Source organism: Amblyomma americanum, chromosome 5 (genome assembly GCF_052857255.1).
Source record: "Amblyomma americanum isolate KBUSLIRL-KWMA chromosome 5, ASM5285725v1, whole genome shotgun sequence".
Taxonomy (NCBI): domain Eukaryota; kingdom Metazoa; phylum Arthropoda; class Arachnida; order Ixodida; family Ixodidae; genus Amblyomma; species Amblyomma americanum.
The window spans coordinates 165379294-165397901 of NC_135501.1; the positions used below are offsets into that span (position 1 = coordinate 165379294).

The 18608-nt window shown below is 46.4% G+C and overlaps 1 protein-coding gene across 1 annotated transcript; it reads left to right on the forward strand.

The window, feature by feature from the left end:
• The first annotated feature begins 1101 nt into the window (after positions 1 to 1101).
• Positions 1102 to 15730, forward strand: LOC144135231 (uncharacterized). Its single transcript, XM_077667966.1, has 4 exons — positions 1102 to 1667; positions 7963 to 9926; positions 12420 to 12514; positions 14859 to 15730. Exons 1-4 carry the CDS (start codon positions 1104 to 1106, stop codon positions 14864 to 14866), a joined length of 2631 nt encoding a protein of 876 aa, XP_077524092.1. The 5' UTR covers positions 1102 to 1103; the 3' UTR covers positions 14867 to 15730.
• Positions 15731 to 18608: the final 2878 nt, after the last annotated feature.

Genomic DNA, 18608 nt, shown 5'->3' on the forward strand with positions numbered 1-18608 from the left:
CAATTTTTCTTGTTGTGTTGCAGTTATTTATCTGTTGATATATTTAGTTCCCTGAAATAACCTTTTCGGCTTATGTAGACAACTTCAACGAATAAGCAATTTGTATCAATGAAAGCACCGAGTAGACACCGCGATTACGTGGATTAGTTAAAACGTATCATTGAAATTGACCGTTAGGCCACTGAGGATTTGTGGTCACGCGTACGAAGCAGCTATGTAGAGATTACAAAATGTGTGCAGTAACCCCTTTGGAATGAACGTATATGAGCCTGAAGGAAGTTGCTCAGCATAGATGCTGCTGCCCTCGCATCGTAGCGCAGTCTCCGCGGAAGCAAGCAGTAGACCCTAAAATGTACTCGACAGCTGTCTACACTTGTGAGCCTCTCCCTACATCTGATTATATGTCCTCTCTTAGAGAAAATACACCTCTATATTAAATTGTGAACAAGCAGCTGCGGAAAGAGTCGTCGCATTTGTGAGTTCTTCGCAAGTGCGACATGTAAAACAAAAGCTTAAAGAACGTAATATGTGATCTGCTTCATATCTTGGCATGCACTTGTCAATCACTGCCGTTTATCGTTTGACGAAAGGAGATGTTTATGGCTCGTCGGTATTTCATGGCTGAAGGTAGTGACGCACCACAGATATCGGAGAGACTGAGCAGGTGTTGTGACAATCTGGAGCAACTGTTGCACCTTTCTTGTCTTTAGCTGAACTAAAATACAGCTCCCGTTTAAACTGCTATACCAATCTTTCGTTCCTTCCTTGATTTTTCTCCCTTCTTTTCTTTCTCTTCCTTTCTTTCTTGCCTTCCTTCCTTCCTTCCTTTCCTTTCTTTCTCTCTGTCCTTTCTTTCTTTCCTTCTTTCTGTGCTGTTTCTTTTTAACTTCCTTTCTTCTTTTCTTTCTTTTTTTCTCTTTCTTTCTTTCTTTCTTTGTTTTCAGCTTCTTTTTTGCTGTCTTTTTCATTCGTTTGCCTCCTTTTTTACTTTGCCTCCTTCCTTTCATCTTTTCTTCCTTTCTTTACCTTGCTTATTTTGTTTCGCTCCTTCCTTCCCTTCATTCATTGTCTCCTCCTTTTCTCTCCCTTCCGCAGCCAGCAGCATGCTCCTCTCTCGCCTCTTGGTCGCCGTGGTCCTGCTGACCACGCTGGCCACACTGCCCGATCCGGCGGACGGGACCTTCTCCTACCTCGCACTGCCCGCCGCCCTGGTTGGCTTCCCGGTCAGCCGGGTGGCACTGGGCTTGGGTGTGGCCAGCGTGAAGATCGCCATCGCCAGCCGCCTGCTGAGGTTCCTGTTCGGCCTGATGTCCCGGGGCAAGAGCGGCCCGGAGCTGGGCATCAGCGTCCGCAAGGAGTTCGTCCACGTACCGGCCAGGGACCTGAAGCCTCCTCCTCTGACGACCCTCGTCGAGCCGGTGCACTGGGTTGCTCCAGCTCTGCCCCCACCTTCGCCTGTGCCGGTGCACTGGGCGCGCGCACCTCTGCCCCCACCATCGGTGCACTGGGCGCCTCCACCTATGACTGTGCGCGCGCGGGCGCTCGCGTCAGCGTTCAGCCTTCCCCAGCCGCACGGGCTCCCTGAACAGCACTCCTTCGTGGTCGGCAGGAGTGGTCAACCGGCTCCCCCTCCAGGGGTCGCCAGTCACCCGCCGCCAGCGTTCCAGGTGGGTGGTAGCCCGGTGGGCTCTGCTAATACCCGCGGTACCCAGCTACCTTGCAAATTGCATATAGGGCTATATACAGACCACGGAGGAAGGAAAGAACTCAGGAAAGAGGGTAACGTCACATTTTTTGAAGCCGGCTCCCCCCTGCGTCCCCCCCTGCTTGTCCGCCGTCTAAGCGCGCTTGCGCATGCGCAGGAGACAATGCTGCAGACGACACCGCTCCGCCCAGCGTTGCTATCGCGTGACTTCGGACACACTTTTTGCCGTGCAGTTCTGATTGCCAGGGCCTCTCCCGAGTTTTCCTTCCTCCATGATACAGACGTTTTCAAACTTTCCCTCCTGGGCGCACCCGTTAGTCATTGGTCTGGAAGCAAGGTTTCGAATGGTGGATTTCGCCAAGGTAGCATAGTGCGCATGCGCAATATGGTACAAATTTCACGTGCACTTAGTGAAGTTGTAAACAGCAAAGCAAACATTCCCCGTCATTGGTCTAAGATTCCATGAGCACAGTAATCCATCAATTCCCATTTAAAATATTTTAGCAGCCATAAACGTGAGTGCCCGCCAACCAACAGAATGTCAGCAATGTGGATGGCGTGTGTGTGGGCCACATTGTGTGTTGTATTGACTACAAAAAAGATCTGTGGCCGTGGCCAATTTGCATTTACATGACCAAATTGATTTGGGTGATGCATTGACGAGGGTAATGCATGATAATGGCATTACCCTTTGTAATGCCATGATTGCAAAGCCGATGACTTTCTCCTTGTTTAATTTCTTTTCCTTTTCCTTCTATTCCGCTTCTAAAACATCTTGCTTTACTATCTTTTCCTCCCCGAATTCCCCCCTCCCTTGACTTCCTCCACCAATCTTCTAACACCCTCTGTGTAGCGTAGCCACCCCGGCACTTGCCTCGCTACCCTTCATGCCTTTTTCCCTTTCTCCCGGTATAGGGGTGCTCACGTGACGTCACGGGCGCCATTTTGTTGTCCAGCACGTAGCTTCAGCAGAGCAGGCCGGAGCAGGAGGCGATACGTGCCCGCAGCCTTTCGCAGTGGTCCGCATACAACAAAATGACGGCAGCTGTGACGTCACTGAATACTCATTCTTGTCCTCCTTCTATTTTTAGTAACCAGTAAACGTATACATATATTGTACCGAATAGTAGAGTATACTAGAATAGAGTAGAGAGCAGAGTATAGTAAAGTAGTGAATCGTGTGTACCGCGTGCAGGACGTAAGCTTGCATGTACGAAATGGGGAAACGTAAAAAGTGAAGCACGCTGTCACATGCAGCTTTCACCAGTGAAGGTTGATGTTCACAGTGAAGGTTCACAAGTGATACCTGTGACCACCGTTCGTCTCATAATGGCCCATCTACTATCCCTTTCAAGAGTTAACCAGTTGAAAAATTGGTTTTTGAGGAAAGGAAATGGCGCAGTATCTGTCTCACATCTCTGTGAACACCCGAACCTCGCCGTCTACTGCTAGCGGGAATAAAAGGATGGGGAGAGGAAAAGAAAGGGAGAAGCGATAGGAAGGAAGGGTAAGGGTAGGGAGTAACATGCACTATGGGCTATATTCTATAGACATCTACCGAATTTTTGGGCGCCTTAGTGCGTCTGTTAGTCATACCAGAGCTCCAACGCTCATTTAGTCGAGCATATCTTGAACGTTGCTAGCGATCTGTTATTTGGGCCAGCAGTAGACATGTTGATCTCGAAAAAAAAATATTACGCCACCGTCTGGAAGATGTTGAAGTAACGAGTGTTTGGTTTACTAGAATTCATATTCATAAGATTAAAGTGAGGTACACAAATGGAAATACGAATTTGAATTTTTAGATTTATAAGTGACGTCACCAATCAATCACAAATTCGACATACAAATGACGTCAGCAGTCGAACACCAATTGGGTTGCTATTTCGATTTACTGTGGGGCCGCCATCTTGAATTCCTCGGACTTGGAAATTTCACGCCGAAGGGAGGTGGTAGCAGACTCCAAGAAATCGAGAAACGCGATGAGTAAGAGCTAACGCTCTTAAAATTGTTTCGTGACGTGGCAGCCCTTTGAATTTATTGATGCATGATATCAAAGTACAATTCCTATGCACTGGTCATAAAAATTTTCAGCGGAGAAAAGGAAAAATTCGTGAACTTTTTTACGGAGTCCTAGTTTGTACTAGTCTGGAAAACTCAAAGGGCTCGCAAATGGCGGATTTTTTTTTTCCTGAGAAATATTAAGGAAAATTGTTTGGAGAGTTCAGCAAAAAGTCGCAGTTCTTTAAAGAAGGAATCTGAGAGCGTCGACCGCAAACTTTGGCGCGTTTGTCATAGAATGACCCCGCAGTGATAGCATTTCACGGAGGTGTAATTCATCAAAACCCTACTTTAATATAGTCGTTCTTTCTGATGTGCAAATCGTAGAAGAAAGGCTTCTTGATTTCCGCAAGTAGTCTCGACGACGTCTCAAGCTGCAACTAATAACGTCCTAAGCTATAGTGTCTTTTTTTTCATCAGTCACTTCTTTAACTCTTCGTACTTACCAGGCTAAAATTGCAGCTGATTCTGTTATCTTTCCCTGTCAGTATTTATTTGCTCACTAAAAGGGTCACCTGACGTGTACATCATAAACAATTTTATAGCAACGAAATGACCCGTTTCATAAGGCCTAGAAAAAGCGTAATTGTCGCAAAACTAAATATCCCAACTTTTTCTTTATTATTTCTTTAAATCGATTTATTAACGCTGCTGGGTGTTCTTTGGAGAGTATGTCTCAAGAGTCCTAAAGTCCTTTGCGCAGATGATGTATAATTAATGTGGTCAGTCCAACTAAGCTGGGAATGAATTATCACATTTAAGTATTTGTACTATGCAACCATATAAATAGGTATGTTACTTATGGAGTAGTTCAACTTGTGAGGTATTTTAGTTCTGGTTACGACCATAAACACTCATTTTTTCATTAATCATTATACCCCGCTTGTTGCACGAGCACATTACATCGTTAAGTGCAATATTTAGCCACGTTTGATCTGGAGGGGAGTTGACCGGTTTATCCTGCATGCAATCATCAACTCCAGAACAAAGCAGCTTTTCCCCGCCAAAGGACCCGCTTCCGGCCAATAGCTTCGGCCGATTCTCATGACCCTGCTAGCTTGACAAGGCAGGGGAGGGGATCTTCTCTGCCACTCCCTCCATTGTGATGCTTGCAGGTTCATGAGAATCGGTCGACGCCATTGACTGGAAGCGGGTCCTTTGGCGGGGAAAAGCTGCTTTGTTCTTGAGTTGTATGTGACGCTATAGTGATAGCACTGGGATCTATGACAAAAACTGAAAACAGAAAGGGTCAAATACATCCCTTTCGGGGAACATCTGAGTAGTCAGGAAGAGGGTAGTTGCATGCGCCGTCCATCTCTAACAGTTGCCGTGCTCGTTCCAAACCCATGTGCCGAGATCATGACCTGCTGTCAGAGTTCCTCGTGTTCGAAAATTCCCCATAAATTTTACAATACAAGGAATTATTTTACGTCGCCACTGTAGTAACCGCAGAGGAATCTAGTACTTAGACCGGGTATTTCAACGAAGTCCGTCTCTAATTAAGCACGTTTTGGGGCTGAAAAAAAGTGTTTTTGAGGCATAGTAATACCAGCGTTGGTGGACATCAGAAAAAAAAAATATTGATCATGTCAACTAGTAGGCCAGTTAGCTAACTTTTAATACATAACTTCTTAAGTATTGCAGTTACATGCCCGGGTGTAATTATAGAAGTTTGCAGCTGCTGGCCATTAGTAATGGCCATATCAGTTTTTCTAGTTTAGAAAAAAGTGGAGGGTACACTTATGCTCAGCCTTAAGGACGTGACACAATAGCGTAGTGGGTTAGGATTTCCATTCTGAGCAGTTTGACACATCTGAACGCATTTTTCATTTTTTTTTTCACTTTTTCATATCAGGTCACATACCTACGCTTTCGAGAAGCTTAAAGGCAAGGCAACCTCTCAGTGCACGTCAGTCGTCGAAATAGCCAAAATTTGTTGGGCCACAGCGCCGAGGATAACCGCTGACAATATAATTAAGGCGAGAAAAACGTTTTTCTAACTTCAAAATTCTGAACGTAAAAGCGCAAAAACACAAGGACACAGACTAAGGCAGACAACACGACAACAAAAGCGCTCGTGTTGTCTGCCTTAGTCTGTGTCCTTGTGTTTTTGCGCTTTTACGTTCAGAATGGAAAACCAACTCGCCCAAATGCAGCCATTATTAACTTTAAAAGCCTATCTCTAAAAATTCTATGAAGGTGAAACGCTAAGGCGCCCGTGTGCTGTGCGATGTCAGTGCACGTTAAAGATCCCCAGGTGGTCGAAATTATTCCGGAACCCTCCACTACGGCACCTCTTTCTTCCTTTACTTCTTTCACTCCCTCCTTTATCCCTTCCCTTAGGGCGCGGTTCAGGTGTCCAACGATATATAAGACAGGTACTGCGCAAGTTCCTTTCCCCAAAAACCAATTTAAAAAAAATTGTGTAAAGTCTTAGGTGAAACACCGTGTATAGAGAGAGCTTTAAGTTTTCAGAGTATATGTGACGCCAATTTCATCTTCCCTAAGGAGGAATAATGGCGCTTTCAGCGGCACAGTTCATTCTCATAAAGGTGACACTATGGAGGCTGTTTCTGTGCCTTGGTTGAACAAAACTTTTTTTTTAGTTGGTTCCTTATGTTTCTTAACCAAACGTGCCACTTGTAAGTACTGCGCCTATAAAATAGACTTCTGGACCGCCGCGATGGCTGAGTGGTTATGTTGCTCGGCTGCTGAGCCACAAGACGCAGGTTCGATCCCGGTCGGGACAGTCACATTTCGATGGAGGTTAAATGATGGTAGGTCGTGTACTGTGCGATGTCAATGCACATTAAAGAACCCCAGGTAGTCGAAATTGTCCGCAGACCTCCTCTACGACGTCCTCATAGCCTGAGTAGCTTAGTTACGTTAAACACCACAAATCAAACTTAAATCAAACTAATTTGTAAAAATAAACTTCTACTGCAGTTAGCGTATTGTTGCGTATGTGTGGCTGATAATTAGAAATTAGGGAACTCTGATGGCAGTCTCGTACACTGCATGTCATTAATGTTCATTTTAGTAAAGGATGTAGCTTTGAGTGCACATACATGCGTAATACTTGTTTTTGTTTACTGGTATATTCCACCGTTGCTCTCTTGCCTCCCATCCTGAAAATTACACTGTAAATATGAATTGATTGCTGCAGCTGTCTTTTTGTTCATGTATGTATTATTTGTGAAACTATACGTTTGAGAGTGTTATTTGCTGCGAGGGCTTTCAAGGTGGCATGACCGCATCAGGCTCTTTTCGGGACTATTGTTACGCCCCCTGAGACAATCTTGTGCAATCCTCTTGAATATATAATGGAAAGAACAATCACCTTTTAGAATTTCGAAAAATCGGTTACCTTCGGTGCTGCAGCGTAAATAATTTGGCCCTTGGCGTGCGCATTTCAAACATCGCGCGGTGCCGCACCTACCAGTTCACGTCACGCCATGGCGCACGTGTCACGTGACCTTCACTCTTCCATCTGCTCTGGCGCAGCGAGCAGCGCAGCATAAAAGAGAAAAACTTCACGTTGCACGCGCTTTCCGCAGTGACGTCAAAAGGTGGGCGTTCCTGCGCACTCCATAGAAGCGCGAAGTTTGAAACGCGCTGGCAAAGGTTCTAATTTGTCAAACAGCAGCGCCGCACGTAATCATTTATTCGAAATGCTAAAAAGTGATATAGCTATTACTGACGACTAGCTAAGTACTTCTAACTGCAACCATGCAACTAATGGTAATAGTTAAAAAGTTAACTATTAGAAATTAGTTAACTAGCCTGCTGTAGTACGATACAGCAGTTGGTAACGCTGGAATGCAGCCCACGTTGTTATAAATTTCTCCGCTGGCAAGTCAAAACGGTACACGAAACCAGCTTTTGAATGTTTGAATATATTAAACAAGCCAGGCATCAACATTCTAAAGCCTGTAATTTTTTTTTAATAGCTTCTTGTTTAGGTAGCAAGGGACGGACTACTTTTTGTCGTGGAGGAATGTTCGGCGGTGCTGGATATGACTGGAGCTTGACTGCAGACTTAGGTTGTAAACCACGTCATCCAATATGGTGTTACAATGCCGCCGACAGTCTTCATATTTCAAATAGCCCATTTTTTTAAATTCTGTTTGCCTTACACCCGTATCACTCGACAAATTGTCGCGTCATCAAGTACATGAGGACTTTCATTGTCGCAGCCTCCTTGGGCAAAGTTCGTGCCGTCTCCGCCTACGCCGCCGCCACTCCACTTCGTCATCCCTCCGCCCCCGGCGGTGGCCTTGCTGAAGCCAGGGAAGGCATCCGAACTTCATCCGGTCACCAGCATCAGCAGCTTGTCAAAAGCTTCCAAAACTCTTCTCGCTGACGCGCAGCCGGCGACCGGAGGCACCTTCGACCAGATCCTCAGGATCGCTCAGTCTCCAGCCGTGTCCACAATCGCGAGCAACAATCCGGAGCTAATCGTGAGACTTATCCAAGGAATCTCCGGCGCCAAGCCTCCACAAACTCCGTTGGGCACAGCGCACAGCACTGCGGGTCTAACCTCCAGCAAAATTGGCAATGGTGACATCCAAGCACTTCTCGGCTTCGTTCGCCAGGACCCCAACCTAGTGCGTAACATCGTCAGAGCAGACCCGGGCTTTGTACCCAGCCTCGTCAACAACCTCCTGGGAATATCCGGTCAGAGGAGCAAAGAGCCGACACCGGCACCACCGGTCAATTCATCCGGCTTCGACTTCAAAGAATCCAACGACACGAATGACGCGGATTCGAACGTTCCGGCTAATGTGCCCATAGACTCTGCAGAGGACGAAACCACTTCCACACCATCTTTAATCAGGCCGTCACCTCCTGCCACACCTTCGGCTGCTAGGCAGATAGGGAACAAGCCGTCAGCCTACCCTGACCATCCTTATTCGCTTCTGGGCTACCCGTCAAGGTTTTACAACATTCCCAATTACCGCCAGTCACCTTTCGAAGTTTTCAGATTTCCCAGCAGGGCTGGTGATGTGGAACAACCCTTGTTCTCCCGCACCCCTTGGCACACGCCAACGCTTTTGAGGCAACTCCCAGATCAGCCCGCCGAAGAAGTTGACGTATCAGTCAGGAAAGACAAACCCGAGCCTTCGTATTATCAGACGGAACTCACGACAGCGCATCCCAGCTCCCAGGCTGACGGGACGGTGCAGGAAGACAAGCCCGAACCATCGTACCAAACCGAGGCAACGACAGAGCTTGCGATCACCCAAGCCTACGGGTCCGGTACGGACGACAAGTCGGGGTCCTCCTACGACAAGCCGCAGCCTTCCACTGATCCCGACGCCTACAATGATCCAACCGAACCCACGGTAGAAGTCTTCGTTATCAACGAGGAACCAGAGCTTGAGCCTGATGTGCACACCTCGGAAGAGCTGACGGATGATGTCCACGCTTCACCCAGCGACGACGATAGCAGACCGTTGCCTTCTGGAGGGGTTCAGCTTGTTGCTGAGCCTCCTGCGAAACAGACTGATGCTTCGCGGCGTGTTTTCGTTCCTGTCACGGGAAAGTTCAGGTCGGATTCCCTTGACGACATTCCTCTGAACGTGGACGGTTCTCCTGCTGTTCTCTCCAATCTGACAGCACATCCCGTCACTCAGGCGGAGGGGCGAGCTCTGGGAGACCAGCTTAAGCGGTCTTACCAAATCGAAGTAACAACCAAACTTCCCACCATTCAGGCCCATGAGACTGGTAGAAATTACAAGCCCCAGTCTTCTTACGATAAGCCTGAATACTCTACTAGGCATGAGTCCTCCAACTACAAGCCCGAGTCCTCCAGTGACAAAGAAGCGAGCAAAGATCCAGTCGAACCCGATGTACAAGTCGTGGTAACCGAGCAGCCAGTCGTCGAGCAAGATTTGCCGGCCTCAGATGAGACGAAGGGAGATGTCTATGCATCAACCAACAACGGGGACCACAGTTCTTTGCCGCCTGGCGAGAAGCAGCATGCCGCCAGGCCTACCGTAAAGCAAACGCCGCCCCCAGTCAGGACCGTATTCTCGCCGGTCACGGGACAGTACCGCTTCGGTCCTTTCGGCATCTCTGGTCCGGGGAAGAACGTGGCTGGCTTCCCATTCAGTCTCTATGACCCGACCGACCTGGACACCGAGGCGCCGAAAAGCGGGTGAGTCGTGCGATGGTTGATTCTACCTTCTGCTCTTAGTTGGTTGTCTTCGTGCAAGTGTGTGTGTGTGTGTGCGCGGGGGGGGGGGGGTCATTTTCTGTCGTCCCATCGCTAAGAGCCGCACATGCCATGCCCAGCATTCTTGGACGAAAATGTTGAATATTGGAGTATTGAACAGTGCCGTTATGGAAATTATTTATTTATTTATAGAATACTGCATTCCCCGAGAAGGGACCAAGCAGGAAGGGCAAAAAATACATGAAAAGAAACGCAACACGTAAAAGGACATGCAAAAACAACTCAGCAACTATCAATAAGCAATTTTGTCAATGGCATCAATGCTGTTTGCAGCCTCAGGCGGGAGTTCATTCCATTTAGTTATTGTGCGAAGAAAAAATGATATTTGAAAGCATTGAAATATTGTAGGCAATGGTACATTCTTCCAAATCGTAGTAAAATCTTTTTTTTTCAAAATTTTCCATCGTTCGCATAGAGCAGTTAAGACTACCATACAAAACCATTGGGGATATAACGATAGCGAAAATGTTAATATCGAAAAAGTTCAATCCTGCCTAGGGGAAATCTGTGGATAATTTGATTGTTAGTGAAATCTTAGAATATGTGAAAAAGCTGCGTTTATAAACTCTTTCCCGTTGGGAAATACTTCTGTCCAGAATAGTTGGACATGTCTGCAGTTGAGAGCAAAACTCGCAAGCGCTTACGATTGTCGTACTACGTGTTATCTCCTTATCAGTGCCGCGATAACTATTTTTGAATATTCAGCACCAGCTAGTTGACGAACAATGTTCGTAAACCTTCAGCGCAGAGCTTTAGTTCTGAACGATGCCCGCACTTCGTAATTTTTTACTGACGAGGTTGGCATTAAATTCCGGGTTAATGAGCTTTCAACTGCACACATAAACCTGTTTATACATTTAGTTGAGCTCTATTTACAGGCCGCGTTTTATAACGCTATTCGTCCATGCCCGAATATTGCTGCATGCAATATGATCAGTAGCCGTATCTACATTTCAATTAGTATATAAACACAGGAAACAAAAATACAACAAAAACTTACTGTAACGCGTGCAAAAGGCTTCAGCGCGGTTGAGAGTGAAATCAAATAAGCACGCTTCAACTAAAACTGAAGAAGCCGGCAGATGCCAAGGAAAGCCAAGGTACAGACACGCAGGCAGAAGATAAAAAACTGGGAGCTAAAACAGTCTGCCGGTTCCAACGCCTTCCACAAGTGGTGTCCTTCGGTACCGATCCCTATTACGGTTTGATTTTTGCCTTTGAACTAAATTTTACTTGCATATTTCATCTTTTGGTTTGGTCGCGAATCATGTAACCCTTGCCAAAGATGTGCGTACAACGGTTCGCTCTTAAGCAGGGCTGTAGAGCACGAAGGTATCCCTGAAACTGTAATACTTCTGTCAAGAGCACAATTTAAGTGCACATACGAGGAATGTCACTCACACAACAGTCGCTCCGGTTAGTGCGGTCACGAGAAGCACTTCCCTGTGCACAGTATGTGCACAGTTATGCACAGTGTGCACAGTATGTGGTGCATAAAAAAGCACACATAAGTTTATTTTACTTGTTGTGACACTGTTTTTAAGAAAATTTGTTCGCTATAGCAACAAGCGAAGAAACACAACAAAGGAACGAGATCAGATGCAATTCCCCTGCATGTCGACATTTTGTTGTTGAAATTACGGATACACTACGAACTCACCTTGACTCGTCTCGGCTTTTCTTCTATCTTGTTTAATTGTTAAAAACTATTCAAGCTCGTTTTATTTTGCTCGATCATTTCCAACAATAATTTATAAATTGGCTAGTCGTTTTTTTTTCCTTCCGTTCACTTTTTTAAAAGTACCGCTCATTTTCTGTTGCCATTATTTTTTTTTACTACCAGTACACTCTTTTTACCTGTTTAGCACCCTTTAGCCTAAAGGGGCGCCACAAGTATCCCTTGTTCGCTCCAATAGTGAAAACTGCAGGCTGGACAGTTTTAACAAAGGCGTGTGCATACCCAGCAATTCTGGAGAAAAGCACTTTTGAACGGGAAACCGATTATGAACGCAACTCTTTCATATAATGTAAGATTTCACTATAACAATCGATGTATCTGCAGATCACCCGACGGCAGTCTTGTGCTTTTTTTTTTCTATTCACGTTTTTGCTACGTCAAAAACGTTCCACACTGGTTTTCTATAGCAGTCTTAACTGGTCGATGCGATCGTTGGAAACACTTTGAAACACAGATTTTGCTACATATCATAATAATGGACCATTACCTTCAATAGTTCTATAAGTGTCTTAAAATTTTTCCAATTTTCAAATTTTTTGCCCGCGAAAGCTGGACTTGTACATGCATTCCTGTCATGTAATATCTATATGGGGGCCTTCGTGAGCATAAAAATGCGATCACTGATGATGGTGGTGATGATGATGATGACGACCATTTTCCGGTCCTTTTTCACGCAGTGAGACTGGCCCCAGGCAGGAAGATCCCAAGCCGCGCGTCCGACGCACTGCCCCGAGCCCCGATGCATCCGGCACCTGGCGGAGCATGAACTCTCGTAAGTGCGTCTTCAAGATGGTCTGCTACATCGGCGCGAACGACCAGTCTTTCGGCCGGTACGCGGAGAGTGCTTCCTTCATCTACAGGTACATCGGCCGTTTCGTGATCAGGTATTAACGCCTATGATCGCGGAAGGACTCTTGATTGCAAGTGCAATTCTGATGTCTCAATCGAATCGGAAGAGCGCTGAGAGCGGACAAAGAGGTGCACGCAGGCAACGTGTATTTGCATCGTTATGCTTAGTATGGGGCAAAGCCAATCATACCGGATGGATAACTCTTTGCTGCACGTGGTGTAGCAAACTGCTTAGACTTCCTTGCAGTTATTTTTAGCGCGAAAGCTCCGCTTCACTAGCAAAGTTGAACAATCCCAGGTATCTGGGAAGCCTCAACCTTTGACGGAGCCCCAGCGGCAAAGGACTCGTGCTGCTGCTCGGTCAACGCGCTGAACCGATCCCCCTCCCCACTCCCAAACACACAAACTCCTTGATAGCGCAACTGCGGCAGCACTCCACCGCGATGAGCGGGGCAGGGAGAGTGGGAGAGGCTCGCGCCGCCACTGGTAGACCGGCCGCGGAGCTGCCTCTTCCCACATGTTCTCAATGTCGGTCTCCCCGCCGCTGGTCTCTCCGCCTTGCGTCGCCGGCGCGCTCCGCCGTGCCCGCTCCCGACTTGCGAGAGCCATCGGCGCGTTTGACGCGCGCTGCTCGTGCTGTGTCTTTGTGTTGCCTCAAATGCTTTCGCACGTCCTACCAGGTTTAACTACGCTAAAACACTACCATTTTTTTGTAGCGATAGCCACATTACGCTAGCACTTCGAGCCTTCAGCGTGGCACCCCTTGAGCTCCGTAGCGGCGCCGTGGCTGGTCACGTGGTGCGGAGCAGCTGCCGGCGAAACCGAGTGGAGGGGGGGAGGGGGGGGGGAGATGGGGAGAGAGTTAATACACCTCCAGGGACGAAGATGGAGAAGGAACGCCCAGCGAAACGGAGGGGCGAAAGACTGACTTTGCAATTCAACTGAGCAAGTTCCACTCGGCCAGCTGTAGCTATACGTCATTCCAGGTTTAACCAGAGCTAAAGCACAGCCATTTTTCCTTGATGATTTCACTTGCGTCAATATGCCTGCATCACCCTTGTTTTGTGAACAAGGTAAAAGACTTAATGTATGCAATTGTGCGGGGCCTTGAATACAGAACTTCTCGAGTTTTAAGTGATCGTTCCGAAGGCACCCTTGTTGGCTTCTTGTTTCATCATTCAGCGTGGCCCTTTTAAGGAATGAGATGAAAGTATTATTGAACTTTAGCAGCAGTGTTGATGGTATATGAGGCACAAACTAAAGAAGAGGTCTTCGGATTAATTTCGACTCAACTGAGGTTCTTCGAGAACATTTCACCTCTGCATTTCTGCATTCACAGTCAGTACCGAGCCCATCAAACACTTGCTCAGGACCTGAGCAGCATAGCCACCGCGGCTGGCGATTGGTTCATCAAAATTGCAGTGGTCTGTGCAAGGCTAAGCGCTTCGATTGTGGCCGATGCATTGAGGTGCACTCACCAGACGATACTCCGGAGGAAGCACCTTCCGGACTCTGAAGGTGCCCGGATGTTGCCCCATCTCCAACGGGCGCTATGGGGCGAACACACGCACGCACACGCTGATCACGGCTTCCTCACCGAAGGCGGCGGACCTATAACTGCTATCTCGAACAAAGTTGGGCTAGGAGGCCACCGAGAGAGCAGGAAGCGTCAGCGCAAGCAGCCGTCGCCTCAGCGTGAGATTTGTGACAAATGACTGCTCTCGCTGAATCCGATATTTTTTTTCCCTTTTTCTGTGCTTCTCAACTGTAGTGGTATTCACCTTAGGAACGAAGCGCCTTTATCCAGTCAAAGGACCCCCTTCCAGCCAATGGCATCGGCCGATTTAATGACCCTGCTAGCGTTACATTGCGGGGAGCGGCGCGACTAATTAATAAATGTTTTTACCACCACCACCCCCACAATGCAGAGAGGACTATCCCCTTTCATCTGCCACTCCCTGCATTATCATCAGACACCCTGCGTTTTCAGGGTCATGATAATCTGCCGACGCCATTGGGAGGGGGTGTGTCATGACAGGGAAAAGGCGCTTCGCTGCATCCCACTAGTGTAATTATTGCTGTTGGTTACAGTGCTGTTGGAGTTAACGTTTTTACGCAATGACAGGTGCATGGAGAAAGACTGCTTCTACACATTAGCAGTCTTCGCAACTGTTGCAGCGCAATTTTTGCTTGCCACTAAACTAGTGAAAAGTTCGAGTAAACACCATGGACAAAGTATGTAGTTGACTAACGCCCTCTATTTGCAGGAGCGTGAAAGCGCTCATGGGTAGGAGCGAGGTCCCCGCCGACTTCAGCCGTGCTTACGAAGTGGGCCGTACGCACGGCGGAGAGGGCTGCCGCATCAAGTACAACACGTGCCCCATGACCGTCATCGACCTGGTCAGCCTGTCGGCGAACTTCGGCTGAGCACACCAGTTATGGCGATGCGTTCCGGAAGATGGCGCCACGCGGGAGTCTCGCGCCTAGTCGCGACGCACCTGACCTTGGCGCGTCTTCAGAAAACGGGAACATCGTACTCGATTTTCTTACTGTATTATATAACAAACTCAAACCAAGACTTCAGTGCCAGTTTGTATGCCAATTTAGCTTACTCAAGCTGGCATGGTATTTTATCTATCCGTAGTGGACTTTTTGTGGTTTGTACACCAATTGTTAGAATGTTATATGTGAAGCGCGTGTACGCTGCATTGTATTTATTTCGCCCATCAAAGGTGATCTTCTTTACTTTGTAAATATATTTTAAAAAATGCATCATTTTCCTTTTTCTACTTCTAACACTTCGTTTCTTATACTTACCAAGTTACAGCAGCTGTTGGTGTGTTAGTTCATATGTGGAGTGCGATGCACACTGCATTGTATTCATTGGGCTTATCAAAGGTCATCTGTGATACTCTGTAAATATATTGCAAACAAAGTGCGTCATATATCTTTTTTACTTCTAGCACTTCGTTTCCTTTCAAAGCGAGATGCTTACTTACCAAGGTACGGCAATTGCTGGTGTGTTAGTTTATATGCGAAGTGCGATGCATGCTGCATTGTATTTATTGGGCTCATCTAAGCTCATTTGTGTCACCCTGTAAATGTATCACGAATAAAGTGGGTAATATTTCTTTCTTTCCACTTCTAGCATTTCGTTTCTTTTCAAAGCAAGATGTTTACTTGCTTAGGTTCCCACACAGACTTAGAAACGCAAGCGACCTCGTATCCTTTAGCAATATGGGATGCGTCAGGTTCCTTGCTTTGTTCCAAACTGCCCTCTCAGTGACTCCCGCTTACGGCGAGTCACTCAAATGGAGGACATGACTGTACACATGCATGAGAAAAGTTTAATAGTGATGTAACTATGCAGTTTCATGGCCGCTTGATCTCCCGGAAGTAATAAAGATGTGTAATATGCAACTAAGACACGCAATCTTTACTATAACGCTGCTGTTCTGTAGGCGCATTAAACGTTTCTCGTCAGCTCGCTCTGTATACATATATGATTAGAAAGGAGTTTAAATCCACGCTGTTTACGTACGCTAAACGCAATCATTCTGGTGGTATGAGATTTGTCACATTCGTACTTTTAGTTCAGCGCCAACGAACACTCGATTTGAATTGATGGATGGAAGGTAGCGTCCCCTTTTGAAACAAGGTGGAGACAGTTGCAGCAATTTTTTTATTTCTTTAGCAGTGTTTGCGGTGTAATAAAACAGCTCATCCTAGTGGTGCCATCTGGTTGTTAGCGGGAGCCATTTTTGTCAGCAAACCGACGCTCCTTACAGGTCTAGAAACGGCAGTATCGCTACTGCATGTAAAAATATAGCGAACTCATCGCTCATACGTCCTGTTATAGGCGAGAAGTGACGAAGCGAAAAACCAGCGCGTAATTTACGGCCAAAATTTCGGCCGTACGTTCGTAAATTACGGCCAAAATTTCGAAAAAATGAAATCTTACATTTGCGCTTGAAAAGTCTTTAAAGATAATAATTATGTATTGTGTTTTTTATTCGCACAGAAAAAACAAATTGCAGCGCAAATTTTTTCTGTTGCTTCATTTCATTACTTTTTTTTCAAAAACACGGTTTTTGCAATATTGTTCTTTTGCCAAATTCCCGAGCGACATCACATGTTTCGCCGCTTCTCTATAATATGTACAATCACATTAATTGGTTTAAAGTATGATGCGACGCAGTATATTTCCGAGAAAAAAAAATATGTCGAACTTAAAATAAAAGTGCACTGTGCACTGTTTTCGGGCATAAGTTTCGTACAGAGGCATTCCTAGCAAAAATAAAAGTTGTAGTTCAATTGACAGCTAGTTGCATTGTAATTTCGCTCAGCGATTTTTATCGGACCATTTTTCTGTTCTAAGCTCAGCCTTGCACCTGGAGCCACGGTTGCCCGTACCGCCACTGCACTGCTCGGCATGCTTTTGACGGTTCCGCAGAGCCGTACACTGCCCGGGAAGCGCGCTGCAGCAAACATTAAGCAGATAAGAGCGTTCCGCGTCATTTCCTTTCCTCGAAACCAAAGACTACTGTCGCGACGGCTTAATCGCAGTGGCTGAGTACGCATGACGTAAGGAAACGAAATTCTGTCGTCACCACTGCTACATGGGCCGATAGCTATAGGCGGCGCAAAAGCGGTGTTGTGATAGTGGCAACGAGGGCTTTAGTATTCTGCGCGCTGTATACGTAAGACATCAGTGATTTCGTGATTTCAGCAAAGGTTATGGAGGCAACACAAGAACCTATGCAAGCAAGTCCATCTGCGGCCCTTGAAAATCATCCTGGAGGTGAGCCACCATATTTCAGTTACCCTCCGGATATAAGCGTAACTTAGACCCTATACACTAAACGGTATTTGCATGAGGCTATGTTCCTCCTGATGCGGCGTATAAGATGGTGCGCGTGTGTTGCTGACACACACCACGATACGAAGCGCATTTGGTATATAGAGCAGCGCGTGTTTATTGCGACATCCGTTGCTACCGTTTCAACATTCAGTCGCCTCGCGTTATCAGAAATGTATGACCCCACTAGTATCCCATCAGGATTGATCAGATCAGTGATGAAAACCCCTCTTTGATAATACATGCTATTACTATTAATACTATTAATAATTGATCGAGATATAGGCCACAGCATCTTTTCGCTTTCTACAATCCGCCGCGTTGGCTGAGTGGTTGTGGTGCTCAGCTGCTGACCCTACAGGAGCGGGTTCCATCCTGGCCGCAGCGGCCACAGCCACGGCCGTGTTCTGCAATACTGTGAAAGCACGGGGCACCCATCGCTCGAGGTGCAACGCATAACTTCAATTTTTTTTTCTCGCTTAAAACAAAATGCAAAAGGCTCGATAAAAGGCGCTGAGTAAACTTTCGTCGCAACTAGCTATCAGATAAGCAACAATTTATATTTTTACTAGGAACGCCTCTGCAAGAAATTTATGCATGAAACCACTGCGCAGCACACTTTTCTAAGTTCGACATTTTTTTTTCTGAAATATACTGCGCTGCATCATATTTCAAAACCATTCATTGAGATGGTGCATATTATAGAGAAGCGGCGAAACATGTGATGTTGCTCGCAAATGTCGCGAAAGAGTACCCAAAAAATTTCAAAAATGGTGTTTTTTGGGGAAGAGTAATGACATAAAGCAGCACAAACACTTTATGCTACAAATATTTTGGCTGTGCGATTAGAGCCCACAATGCATATTCATTATGTCTAAAAAAATTCAAGCGTAACAGTAAAGTATTTGATTTCTTGTATATATTTTAGTGAGACTAACTTTTGCACCCCTCTGGTAAATTCGTAGCGCTGTCGCATGACCAGGAATTTTTTTCGCCAAAGTTATTAATGGTAGTTACTTTAGCCGGTTCAATAAAGAGCCACGAATTTTAGCGAAAAGATTGTAGGGTGTCGAGCACAAACTCCGATACGTTTGGCATGGAATGACCCTTAGAGAACACTGGTGGCGACTGAGGCGCGAACCCGTATGACAAAGCACAT

What these genes read in the sequence shown, in the direction of transcription:
- LOC144135231 (XM_077667966.1), top strand. Translation starts at nt 1,104, where the DNA reads ATGCTCCTCTCTCGCCTCTTGGTCGCCGTGGTCCTGCTGACCACGCTG. An exon ending in ACCCGCCGCCAGCGTTCCAG is followed by an intron (nt 1,668 to 7,962) that starts GTGGGTGGTAGC and finishes TCATTGTCGCAG; the next exon opens with CCTCCTTGGGCAAAGTTCGT. An exon ending in ACCGAGGCGCCGAAAAGCGG is followed by an intron (nt 9,927 to 12,419) that starts GTGAGTCGTGCG and finishes TTTTTCACGCAG; the next exon opens with TGAGACTGGCCCCAGGCAGG.